At 45.5% G+C, this 13,476-nt stretch overlaps 1 protein-coding gene across 2 annotated transcripts in view; it reads right to left on the reverse strand.

Moving 5' to 3' along the window:
• Nucleotides 1-3,157: 3,157 nt before the first annotated feature.
• LOC124717378 overlaps nucleotides 3,158-13,476 on the reverse strand; it is a 59,091-nt gene continuing 48,772 nt past the window's right edge. Inside the window, exon 2 of one of the 2 annotated variants that reach the window (XM_047244220.1) lies at nucleotides 3,158-3,517. In XM_047244220.1, the coding sequence (XP_047100176.1) occupies nucleotides 3,366-3,517 (152 nt within the window). In that variant the 3' untranslated portion in view covers nucleotides 3,158-3,365. The remainder of the gene's footprint in view (nucleotides 3,518-13,476) is intronic. The other variant, XR_007005747.1, reaches the window with a different exon arrangement.

Genomic DNA, 13,476 nt, shown 5'->3' on the forward strand with positions numbered 1-13,476 from the left:
AATGTATGGGTTTTTCTAATTTAAACCAATATATTATGTAAGGTATTTCTTTCGGCATGACGGTCATATTTTCGTGCTATAAGCATATTATTTACACCTTATATTCACACCCAACACTGTTCTTCCCAAAATGTATTTACAGACGGATTCACACGTAGCACAGTGATCTTTTCGTAGACTTAGAACCTACGTTGTTCATCTTTGACTGCCAGTCGACCAGTAACTTCCACTGTATTTGTTCAGACCACGCTCACTGCACATGTAACTACTGTACTGATGTTCATTCTGCGTGGCTCAATTGTTTTATGGCTGGAGAACATGTTTCCTACTTCTCTGCCATACACTTTAGTGATTTTATATACGTTGTACTTTTCTCCACATTGAGGCAACAAGTGAATTAGATCGTGACTTCACATAAAGTCTAATTAAGTAGTATTATTTCGATGATTTTTTATCTGACATTGGAATGGCATACTGATGTTAAATTTTGGTCCTTCTATCTTTCTATGCATTTGTACAAAATCTTTTTTCATTGTTGTACTTGATAATGGCTAAGACCGAAATGATGATAGTAGCACAAAATAAAGAAGCTGTAGAGTAAAATTGGTGGATGTATCACAGAAAGATTATTACATGACTGTGGCCCAAAAATATGAAAATATTGTCAACAAATATGAGCCACATTACCCATTATACTTTTAAGTCAGGTATTCCAAGTGAGCTGAATACAAGAACTAAATACCGACAGATCGTTTTCTAACTTTTTACGTCACCCCTTCTCATTTACATTCCCTACCCTAATAGTCGTGGGGGCTCTTACTTCCCCACATATATTAGTGAGTCATGTATTTAAATGATTCGGTTGAAATTGCTCTAAGTGTTCCTGAGGTATGCCTCAATGTTACATCCTTTTCATCCCCACCCCTAGGAATGTAGACGGTTCTTAGCCCCGCAGCGCTTCTGTCCAGATGGCAGGTTATAGCGAAATCGATTTAATGATTTAGGAAAAGATGACATACATCCATACACACATACATACATAGATACATTTTTGTAATACATGAATGGTATGATTTTATGACATCGTTGGCTGGGAGACACCATCCGAGGTAATGCGACCACATAGTGGAACTCTTTTTTTGACGCCATTTCGGCGATTTACATGTCGGTTATGTAATTCGTGATATGAGGGGTACGAGGGCAGATATTTTTATATGTTGGATCTTAATACGTACAGACATCAGTGTGTTGGCTGTATTCTCTCTGCGATGAAGGGCTTTCCTGCAAACACGACACATAATTTAGTACCTGATGTTTTCTGCACGGTCGTAACTGCACCACTAAGTGGAATATCACTCTGAATACAGACTAATTATTTTGCTTCTACTCGTCCACTCTTCAACACTTGATCCACTGCCCAGGGGTAAATAAGCATTAATGGCTCAAATGGCTCTGAGTACTATGGGACTCAACTGCTGAGGTCATTGATGATGGCTCTGAGCACTATGGGACTTAACAGCTATGGTCGTCAGTCCCCTAGAACGTAGAACTACTTAAACCTAACTAACCTAAGGACAGCACACAACACCCAGCCATCACGAGGCAGAGAAAATCCCTGACCCCGCCGGGAATCGAACCCGGGAACCCGGGCGTGGGAAGCGAGAACGCTACCGCACGACCACGAGATGCGGGCGCTGAGGTCATTAGTCCCCTAGAACTTAGAACTAGTTAAACCTAACTAACCTAAGGACAACACAAACATCCATGCCCGAGGCAGGATTCGAACCTGCGACCGTAGCGGTCTTGCGGTTCCAGACTGCAGCGCCTTTAACCGCACGGCCACTCCGGCCGGCTAAGCATTAATGGCTTGGTGTTGCCACATGTGCGTGCTGGTACCGTTGTTGTTGCGGTCTTCAGTCCGGAGACTGGTTTGATGCAGCTCTCCATGCTACTCTATCCTGTGCAAGCTTCTTCATCTCCCAGTACATACTGCAGCCTACATCCTTCTGAATCTGCTTAGTGTATTCATCTCTTGGTCTCCCTCTACGATTTTTACCCTCCACGCTGCCCTCCAGTATTAAATTGGTGATCTCTTGATACCTCAGAACATGTCCTACCAACCGATCCCTTCTTCTGGTCAAGTTGCGCCACAAACTTCTCCCCAGTCCTATTCAATACTTCCTCATTAGTTATGTGATCTACCCACCTAATCTTCAGCATTCTTCTGTAACACCAGACTTCGAAAGCTTCTATTCTCTTCTTGTCCAAATTATTTATCGCCCATGTTTCACTTCCATCCATGGCTACACTCCATACAAATACTTTCAGAAATGACTTCCTGAAACTTAAATCTGTACTCGATGTTAACAAATTTCTCTTCTTCAGAAACGCTTTCCTTGCCATTGCCAGTCTACATTTTATATCCTCTCTACTTCGACCATCATCAGTTATTTTGCTCCCCAAATAGCAAAACTACTTTACTACTGTAAGTGTCTCATTTCCTTATCTAACTCCCTCAGCATCACCCGATTTAATTCGACTACATTCCATTATCCTCGTTTTGCTTTTGATGATGTATCCTTTCAAGGCACTGTCCATTCCGTTCAAATGCTCTACCAAGTCCTTTGCTGTCTCTGACAGAATTACAATGTCATCGGCGAACCTCAAAGTTTTTATTTCTTCTCCATGGATTTTAATATCGACTCCGAACTTTTCTTTTGTTTCCTTCACTGCTTGTAATAGCTGTAATTATTTGTCCGCAAATGACTTAAACACTAATGTAATGTTGCTCAGTACAACGTCAGCACTTGCCAGTATAAATATCTGCTACACCCTATGTATAGAGTTCATTTTCTGCTTTAGAAAGGATTGGGTAGTCTGTTATTCCACTGCAGAGCACAATTCCTTCCAGCCGAATTATTGTGAACTGCAAGTGAGTCACGGGTGTTCCCTATCCGGAACACCTGAAATGAGATCCCAACCTCTGGCATATTCTAAGAAGCAGGTGCGACGCAATATGTGTGGGACAGTCTAGGGAACACCGTCGATGCCGGGGGAGACTGTGAAGCTACCAGTGGCAGATGTGGCTGGCGTCAGGACAGAGACAGACATGTGCTTCCTCGGTGTACCATCCACAATAGACACACCACGCAGCTAGTACCTTCTTTCAAAGATCTTTATTACAAATATGTGATGTCCAGATTAACAAACACTCTAATTACAAAACAATGTCAAAAAAACTGAATGTCAGACCTCTTACATAGTTTCTTTACGATACGAAGTTTTCCCTGTTGGACGCCACAGGCGGTAGTAATACTACTGTGTGTGGCTAGGAGCGCCCACCACCGCCGGGGAGAGGAGAGCTGCTACTGGTGGCTCACCTGCTGCGACAGCTTCGTCATGTCGATGGGCTTGATCCTCCTGAGCGCGGACAGCCGCTCGAGGCGCTCTCGCGCCTGCTGCTCCACCGCGATGACGAACGCGTCCTGGACATTGCTGTTCTGCGCCAGGTCCAGCGCTGCAACACACAAGGTACGGGGACACCGTCAGTGCACTGCAGCCAGCGGCCGGCGCGCGAGCGATGGCGCTAGAGGCAAGAGTCAGAGCGACAGTCGTGGTACGCGCATGCGCGTGCTTTCCACTCGAACAGAGCGTATATCCTGCCAACTGTCTCTCGCTTAAAACTTCCTGGCAGATTAAAACTGTGTGCCGGACCGAGACTCGAACTCGGGACCTTTGCCTTTCGCGGGCAAGTTTCATATCAGCGCACACTCCGCTGCAGAGTGAAAATCTCATTCTGGAAACATCCCCCAGGCTGTGGCTAAGCCATGTCTCCGCAATTTCCTTTCTTTCAGGAGTGCTAGTTCTGCAAGGTTCGCAGGAGACATTCTGTGAAGTTTGAAAGGTAGGAGACGAGGTACTGGCAGAAATGAAGCTGTGAGGACGGGGCGTGAGTCGTGCTTGGGTAGCTCAGTTGGTAGAGCACTTGCCCGCGAAAGGCAAAGGTCCCGAATTCGAGTCTCGGTCCGGCACACAGTTTTAATCTGCCAGGAAGTTTCATATCGGCGAACACTCCGCTGCAGAGTGAAAAACTCATTCTGTCTCTCGCTTGCTTGCTTATGCAGAATTTGTCATTTACCTCCGCAATCAGCCATGACAACTCGCACCAAATGGAACAGACATTCGCTAAACAACTCGCTACGGTCACGTTTCATGGTCACATTAGCGACGACATTTGCAGCAGAGCGCACGGAACTACTGAACGCTCATTGGCTGTCGGAGAATGCGTGACGTAGGTGCGCAGAGCAAGAATAAACTCGACCGCCATCGTTGGTGACTGCAGCTACAACACGAGCCTCTGCGGCGACCTGCGTGTGTACAGGCTTACACAGGAAAACGAAAAGTGCAGTACACGTCACACGGAATGTCACCGCCGTCGGCACCATCTCCATCACCCTGGCCTAGGAAAACTGTTGTGCTAAAAAAAAAAGCTTTGCTTCTGTCTTGTCACGGCATATCCCAGACCCGTTCTGCTGTTGGTATATGGTTTAACACCTTGGAAATTCTTGGGCCATGTTATCCAGGAGCAAATCTCCGAGGTCATGCACATGAAATAACAACATAAAAGTAACAACAGATTATACACTACTGGCCATTATAATTGCTGCACCACGAAGATGACGTGCTACAGACGCGACATTTAACCGACAGGAAGAAGATGCCGTGATATGCAAATGATTAGCTTTTCAGAGCATTCACACAAGGCTGGGGCAGGTGGCGACACCTACAACGTGCTGACATGAGGAAAGTTTCCAACCGATTTCTCATACACAAACAACAGTTGGCCGGCGTTGCCTGGTGAAACGTTGTTGTGATTCCTCGTGTGAGGAGGAGAAATCCGTACCATCACGTTTCCGACTTTCATAAAGGTCGGATTGTAGCCTATCTCGATTGCGGTTTATCGTATCGCGACATTGCTGCTCGCGTTGGTCGAGATCCAATGACTGTTAGCAGAATATGGAATCGGTGGGTTCAGGAGCGTAATACGAAACGCCGTGCTGGATCCCAACGGCCTCGTATCACTAGCAGTCGAGATGACAGGCATCTTATCCGCACGGCTGTAACGGATCGTGCAGCCACGTCTCGATCCCTCAGCCAACGGACGGGGACGTTTGCAAGACAACAACCATCTGCACGAACAGTTCGACGACGCTTGCAGCAGCATGGACCATCAGCTACGAGTCCGTGGCTGCGGTACCCTTGACGCTGCATCACAGACAGGAGCGTCTGCGATGGTGTACTCAAGGACGAACCTGGGTGCACAAATGGCAAAACGTCCGTTTTTCGATTGAATCCATGTTCTGCTTACAGCATCACGATGGTCGCACCCATGTTTGGCGACATCGGGGAGAACACACATTGGAAGCGTATATTTGTCATCGACATACTGGCGAATCACCTGGCGTGATGGTATGGGGTGCCTTTGGTTACACGTCTCGGTCACCTCTTGTTCGCAGTGACGGCACTTTGAACAGTGCACGTTACATTTCAGATGTGTTACGATCCGTGGCTCTACCCTACATTCGATCCCTGCGAAAGCCTACATTTCAGCAGGATAATACACGACTGGATGTTGCAGGTCCTGGATACAGAAAATGTTCGACTGCTGCCCTGGCCAGCACATCCTCCAGATCTCTCACCAATTGAAAACGTCTGGTCAATGGTGGCCGAGCAACTGGCTCGTCACAATACGCCAGTCACTACTCTTGATGAACTGTGGTATCGTGTTGAAGCTGCATGGGCAGCTGTACCTGTACACGCCGTCCAAGCTCTGTTTGACTCAATGCCTAGGCGTATCAAGGCATTTATTACGGCCATAGGTGGTTGTTCTGGGTACTGATTTCTCAGGGTCTATGCACTCAGATTGCGTGAAAATGTAATCACATGTCAGTTCTAGTATAATATATTTGTCCAACGAATACCCGTTTATCATCTCCATTTGTTCTTGGTGTAGAAATTTTAATGACCGGTAGTGTATAAAATGTTTATGAACTCAAAGAAAAGAAAAGCCATAATTTCATGTAAATGCAATCAATAGTATACGAGGGTTGGAACTTTAATAGTTGGCAACTATTTATTTATAGCTCGTACAAAATAAATACGTGTTTCAAAGTTTTACTGACGTTCAGAGTAGTCACCAGCATTGTGTACAACCCGTCGCCAACGACGTGCAAGTCGTAGGATACTCATAGCAGTGCCAGTTGTGTTGACAGTTCGAGCGGCGTGGTCTATTGCCCGACGAATTTGTAGCAGTTCTGAAGCGAATGCCGTGAAGTGTTTCCTTCTGTTTAGAAATCGAGTTGAGCTCACGAGGGCTTAAGTCAGAGGAGAGCAGTAGGTGGTATAGCACTTAGCAGCCTCCGCATCAACCAAACAAATCAGTAACGTGTTTGAGCATTGTCCTGCAAAATGATGGTCATGTCCTGCAGAAAGTGTCATCACTTCTGTCTCTAAGCTGGTCGTAGATTGTGTTCCAAAAATGAACAGCATAGAGACAGAAGTGACAATTTCTGCAGGACCTGACCATTTTGCAGGACAGTGCTCAAGCACGTACAGTTACTGATTTGTTTGGTTGATGCGGGGGCTGCTAAGTGCTATACCACCTACTGCACCCCCCTGACTTAAGCCTTCGTAAGTTCAACTCGATTTCTAACCTGAAGGAAACACTTCACGGCATTCGCTTCAGAACTACTACAAATTCGTCGGGCAATAGACCACGCCGCTCGAACACAACTGGCACTGCTATGAGTATCCTACGACTTCCACGTCGTTGGCGACGGGTTGTACACAATGCTGGTGACTACTCTGAACGTCAGTAAAACTTTGAAACACGTATTTATTTTGTACGAGCTATAAATAAATAGTTGCCACTATTAAAGTTGCAATCCTCGTAACATAGGAATCAACTTAAATTTTAAAGAAAATCCTCGACAGAATTGAAGAAGTGACCCATGAGGAAACTCTTCAGTTTAGATTTGAAAGCGCGTGGATTACTGCTAATATTCTTGAATTCTTGTGGGATCCAGCAGTAAGCTGCTCGCCTTTCTGCCTTGGGAATAAACTGATATTGTTAACAAGAAACAACAGTTGAGTATATATATATATATATATATATATATATATATATATATATCGCCTGGCTTCAGAGCCAAAAATATCCTTTGAGAATGGGGAGAGTTACACCAAAATATAATACCATACGACATAAGCGAATGAAAATAAGCAAAGTAGACTACTTTTCGTGTCAAACTATCCCTTACTTCAGATATCGTCAGAATAGCAAAACTGGCAGCATTAAGTCTTTGAACAGGATCCTGAATGTTGGCTTTTCACGACAATTTAGTATCTATTTGAACACTAAGAAATATGAACTGTTCAGCTTCTCTAATCATATGCCCATTCTGTGGAATTCAAAAGTCCAGTTTTGTTGCATTGTGTGTCAGAAACCGTGAAAACTGAGTCTTACTGTGATTTAGCGTTAGTTTATTTTCTGCAAGCCATGAACATGTCTTGAACTGCACTCTTTGAAACAGTGCCAACGTTGAGCACAACATCCTTTACTACCAAGCTAGTGTCATCAGCAAACAGAAATATTTTAGAATTACCTGTCATACTAGAGGACGTATCATTTATATAAATAAGGTATAAAAGTGGCCCCAACACTGATACCTGGGGCACCCCTCATTTGACCCCACATCTCAGCCATTCTCATAATCCTTTAGTCTTAGTCCTAGGAAGACTGTTACGGTCCGAAAATATACTTTTCCCTCCATCTCTTTGTTGGACGTCCAAGAGCTCTTCATCAAGTGAGTACGTAGTTTGGGACTGTTTTTAGGATTGTTGTACTAGGTATCCAAGTGAAATGTTCTAGTCAATTTTCTTTTTACTGTTCGCTCCCTGCTAGCTCGAGGTAGGTATACACGTGAGAGCTTTTCTCTTTTGGAGTGATTATGCGAGTATATGTGTCGTGTAAACAGCACAGAGAATAACCTCGCCGGCAGTCGCGCTCTGCGAGTCCAGACGTTTCTAGTAGATGGCAGCCTCCATCTCGCCGTAGCTCTCAGACGAGGAGAACTATGACGGCTGGAGAGAACTCGGTCGTACCGCGACCCAGATTCGTTCCGTGTTTTCAGAGTTCGTACGGTACCATATCTTGGTAATATGGTTCGCCACACTCATGCAACCGCAAATCAGAAGCACTTACGAAGCCACGTGTTTGGAATTATAATTTGTGGCCGTGCCACGTTTCTGACCGCAGAAATCGCCCTTTTACCTCCTATACGAACAGCACGAGCGATAAGCCTGTTTCGGAAGTTGCAGACTTAAACAATGCAACGCATTATAGAACACATAAAAGCACACACACACACACACACACACATATTATATATCATTAACAAAAGACAAAAAATGATTGCTAGCAAATACACTCAATCTTTCGTTAATGCGAAAATATAAACGAAACACTAGAGCATGATCCACTGCGCCATACTGACGGTGCAATAAGTTGCTATCTAAGGATGTACTTTCATTGTCATGGATACGCACTGCGATGTGAATGTCACTGATGACTCACTAACACTCTCTCTGACACTTATAGAAAGTTCTCGAAAGTAACTATCAGACGGTATGCATCAGTCAACATTCGCATCTAGTGCAAACATTTCTGTGAAGGTGCCAAACTGTCCCAGAGCAAAAAACTCGCACTTGTATCCCAGCCCTTATAGTGACTTTGCTTCTGGCTGGGTATTCCTATCCTGATCTCCAACGTTGTCGACCACGAGAGTGGCCTGTTTGTTCGACCAGTCTCTGCACAAAACAGAAAGGGTATACAAGTTACTGCAGTCAGTTGCCTGGATCAGCACAGTGCACTACAGTTAACCCATAACTATAGTCGAACAAACCACTGTACTTCCCTTAGAGACAACAGTATGTTTCGCTGCCGGCAGCTGGGAACATCCAGCATGCACCGCAGCTAATTTCACAGTGAAAGGAGGCGGACAGAGGAGACTTTTGACACCATGCCAGTGGAGGCATTATGCGTAGTAATCGGGAGATACCTGACAGACATCACTATTAAATCTCGCAAGGCAACATATTGGTTGAAAACAGGTAGACCAGACACAATGAGAGACCTCTTAGGGGAGGGAAAAGAGACCTCGGGAGACCTCGAAACCTGTGGAGTTATTTCTTGGAAAAGGGAGTCAGGCAACTGCGTAAAGACTCATAGTGTGTATGCATTCTTGACCAAAATCGTCGAGCGATTGAGAATGAAACATATCAATCACAGGTTCGCTTCTGAACCGGCCATGGGCCACACCGCACGCATCTGCTGCGTGTGGACATGAGTGAGAGGAGGGACCCCGGAACACGTCTCTCTGTACCGTGACGGCTGCCACGTTTACAGGACCACACCTTGTAGAACGACCTCAACGACTACACACACTCATGTCCGAAAGTGTCATTCAATGACACTACAGAGCGTCGAAGTTACAGTCGCCGGTGCCTGTAAATGTATGTATGTACAGCGTGATTCCGTGAATGCTGCAAATTTTTAGAATGAAGCAGAAAGATGAATCTATCAATCTGACATATCTGACAATGAAATACGTGTACTCGTACTGTTGCTGCTAAGATTGTAGGGTAGGCAACTATCACAGGTGATAGTATGTCCCAAAAGGAGGAAAATAAGTCCAGTAAATATGGGTTGTAGAATGCATATCTGAGGAGCTACGAGCACTTGTTCATCTTCACTGCTGTGAAAAACATCTCCATCTATTGAGCATAGCTATTAAGGTATGCATTTTAGAGCCCATATTTACTGCACTTACTGTCCATACTAACACACCTGAAAGTTGCCTACCCTACAGTCTTGGTAACAAAACTACCACTGTCAGAGGTATCAGAACGGTTTCGGCTTATAACTTTCGACTCCTTCGTTTCCGAAACAGCGATCCTTACGTCAAATTGACGCGTTTATCCTTCTCCATCCTCCTAGAAAATCTGTATCGTTTTCATTCATCACGGAATGACCCTGTATGTACATATATTTACAGAGGCTGGCTCTCATATAGCTTTGGATGAAGTTTATGGACACGGGTTCCTATCCAAAATATTATGCACTCACTCCACTCTACAAGCCCTAGAAATTTGTAACTGGAATTTCCGAAAACCGTGTAGAACGCTGCGTAAAGAGTATAGGAAGCATCGAGCGCAGGGGACAAATGGTTCCACGGACAATGTTAGCGAAGCTGATGACAGTTGTTTAATGGGGCGTCAAGAGAATAAGTGTACACCAGACAATAATGTTAGATTGTAAGACAAATGTAGAAACAAGAGGAAAACACACGTTGTTCTGCGGAGTAATGCAACCTACGTGTACGACAAAACCATCTGAGGTCGAGACGCTGAAAGTACTGGTGAGGTCTTCGCCTTCGCCTTCGGATGAATAGTACAAGCAGGTCGGGTGGAGCTACTTGGGAGCAAGAGGCTCCACGTCTTTCTGGGGTACTCCATCCTGGACAGCGCTGGCTGCGGCCTCTTATAAATGAAAACTCTTCCTTGTCTTCCTATTTTCTTGTCTTCGTCAAAGATAAATTGTTAATTTTAAAAATCTCCATTTCGTACAAAAATGGTTCAAATGGCTCTGATCACTATGGGACTTAACATCTGAGATCATCAGTCCCGTAGACAACTTAAACCTAACTAACCTAAGGACATTCACATACATCCATGCCCAAGGCAGGATTCGAAGCTGCGACCGTAGCAGCAGCGCGGTTCCGGACTGAAGCGCCTAGAACCGCTCGGCCACAGCGGCCCGCTCTCCATTTCGAAATTAGCTTACAGATATTTAAAACTGTAGCATTGTTGGAATTTGTTAGTATAACAGTAAATCAGACGAGCTATGTGTTATGTATACGTACAACATAATATTCGGAATACTCGACCTTTCTTAGTAACTAGATCGTAGGTCATTCGCAAGTTAAATAAAAAATTAAAAAATGTAAGTAAACAATACGCCAAGGACCGCGCCTAGTAAAGTAGTGCAGCCATAAAACCAACTCTCGAGGACAGCATAGATTTGCTTTCTTGTAACACGGATTACGGTTCGCTGTGAAGTGGTGATCACCCTCTCGGATGTTGCGGTGACAGGAACAAGCGGCATCGCAGGTTGCCATTTGGTGGTGACGCACAATGTTTGGGGGGGGGGGGGGCAGAGTGCCCTGTACGTCTCCCCGTGGGACCGGCGAACACGTGCAGACGTGAACATCGCACTCAGCGACACGTGTCGGCGAGCGGCAGCCGTAAAGGGCAGAGGTGGCAAAGCTTGCTGGTCCGGCGACTGGCGCACACTGCGGCACAACCAAGCGGGTTCCGACACAGGTAGACAGCGGAGCCAGCCAGCGGAGCAACCGCCCGCCACGTGTTGTGTTGACAGAACACAGGGACGTGGTTACTTGGTGACATGTTCCACACATAATTTGGATAATTCTTTTTTAACGAAGTAATGTGGAACGAATCAATTTAATGGGAACTACACGCGACTGATAGCCCTGGGAGAGCCAGCCCTGACAAAACTCTGCCATCTGGTGAGCAACATGTATGAGACAGGTGAAATACCTTCAGACTTCAAGAAGAACATACACTACTGGCCATTAAAATTGCTACACCAAGAAGAAATGCAGATAATAAACGGCTATTCATTAGACAAATATATTATACTAGAACTGACATGTGATTACATTATCACGCAATTTGGGTCCATAGATCCTGAGAAATCAGTACCCAGAACAACCACCTCTGGCCGTAATAAAGGCCTTGATACGCCTGGGCATTGAGTCAAACAGGGCTTGGATGGTGTGTACAGGTACAGCTGCCCATGCAGCTTCAACACGATACCACATTTCATCAAGAGTAGTGACTGAAGTATTGTCACAAGCCAGTTGCTCGGCCACCATTGACCAGACGTTTTCAATTGGTGAGAGATCTGGAGAATGTGCTGGCCAGGGCAGCAGTCGAACATTTTCTGTATCCAGAAAGGCCCATATAGGACCTGCAACATGCGGTCGTGCATTATCCTGCTGAAATGTAGGGTTTCGCAGGGATCGAATGAAGGGTAGAGCCACGGATCGTAACACATCTGAAATGTAACGTCCACTGTTCAAAGTGCCGTCAATGTGAACAAGAGGTGACCGAGACGTGTAACCAATAGCACCCCATACCATCACGCCGGGTGTTATGCCAGTATGGCGATGACGAATACACGCTTCCAATGTACGTTCAACGCGATGTCGCCGAACACGGATGCGACCATCGTGATGCTGTAAACAGAACCTGGATTCATCCGAAAAAATGACTTTTTGCCATTCGTGCACCCAGGTCCGTCGTTGAGTACACCATCGCAGGCGCTCCTGTCTGTGATGCAGCGTCAAGGGTAACCGTAGCCATTGTTTCCGAGCTGATAGTCCGTGTTGCTGCGAACGTCGTCGAACTGTTCGTGCAGATGGTTGTTGTCTTGCAAACGTCCCCATCTGTTGACTCGGGGATCGAGACGTGGCTGCACGATCCGTTACAGCCATGCGGATATGATGCCTGTCATCTCGACTGCTAGTGATACGAGGCCGTTGGGATCCAGCACGGCGTTCCGTATTACCCTCCTGAACCTACCGATTCCATATTCTGCTAACCGTCATTGGATCTCGACCAACGCGAGCACCAATGTCGCGATACGATAAACCGCAGTCGCGATAGGCTTCAATCCGACCTTCATCAAAGTCGAAAATGTTATGGTACGCATTTCTCCTCCTTACACGAGGCATCACAACAACGTTTCCACAGGCAAAGCCGGTCAACTGCTGTTTCTGTATGAGACATCGGTTGGAAACTTACCTCATGTCAGCACGTTGCAGGTGACGCCACCGACGCTAACCTTGTGTGAATGCTCTGGAAAGCTAGTTATTTGCATATCACAGCATCTTCTTCCTGTCGGTTAAATTTCGCGTCTGTAGCACGTCATCTTCGTGGTGTAGCAATTTTAATGGCCAGTAGTGTAATAATTCCAATCCCAAAGAAAGCAGGTGTGAAAATTACCGAACTATCAGTTTAATAAGCCACGGCTGCAAAATACTAACACGAATTCTTCACAGACGAATGGAAAAACTGGTAGAAGCCGAACTCGGGGAGGATCAGTTTGGATCCCGTAGAAATGTTGGAACACGAGAGGTAATACTGACCATACGACTTATCTTAGAAAATGGATTAAGGAAAGGCAAACCTACGCTTCTAGCATTTGTAGACTTAGAGAAGGCTTTTGACAATCTTGATTGGAATACTGTCTTTCAAATTCTGAAGGTGACAGGGATAAAATACAGGGAGCGAAAGGCTATTTACAATTTGTACAGAAACCAGATGGCACGA

The sequence above is a fragment of the Schistocerca piceifrons genome, chromosome 9, assembly GCF_021461385.2.
Source record: "Schistocerca piceifrons isolate TAMUIC-IGC-003096 chromosome 9, iqSchPice1.1, whole genome shotgun sequence".
NCBI classification, from domain to species: domain Eukaryota; kingdom Metazoa; phylum Arthropoda; class Insecta; order Orthoptera; family Acrididae; genus Schistocerca; species Schistocerca piceifrons.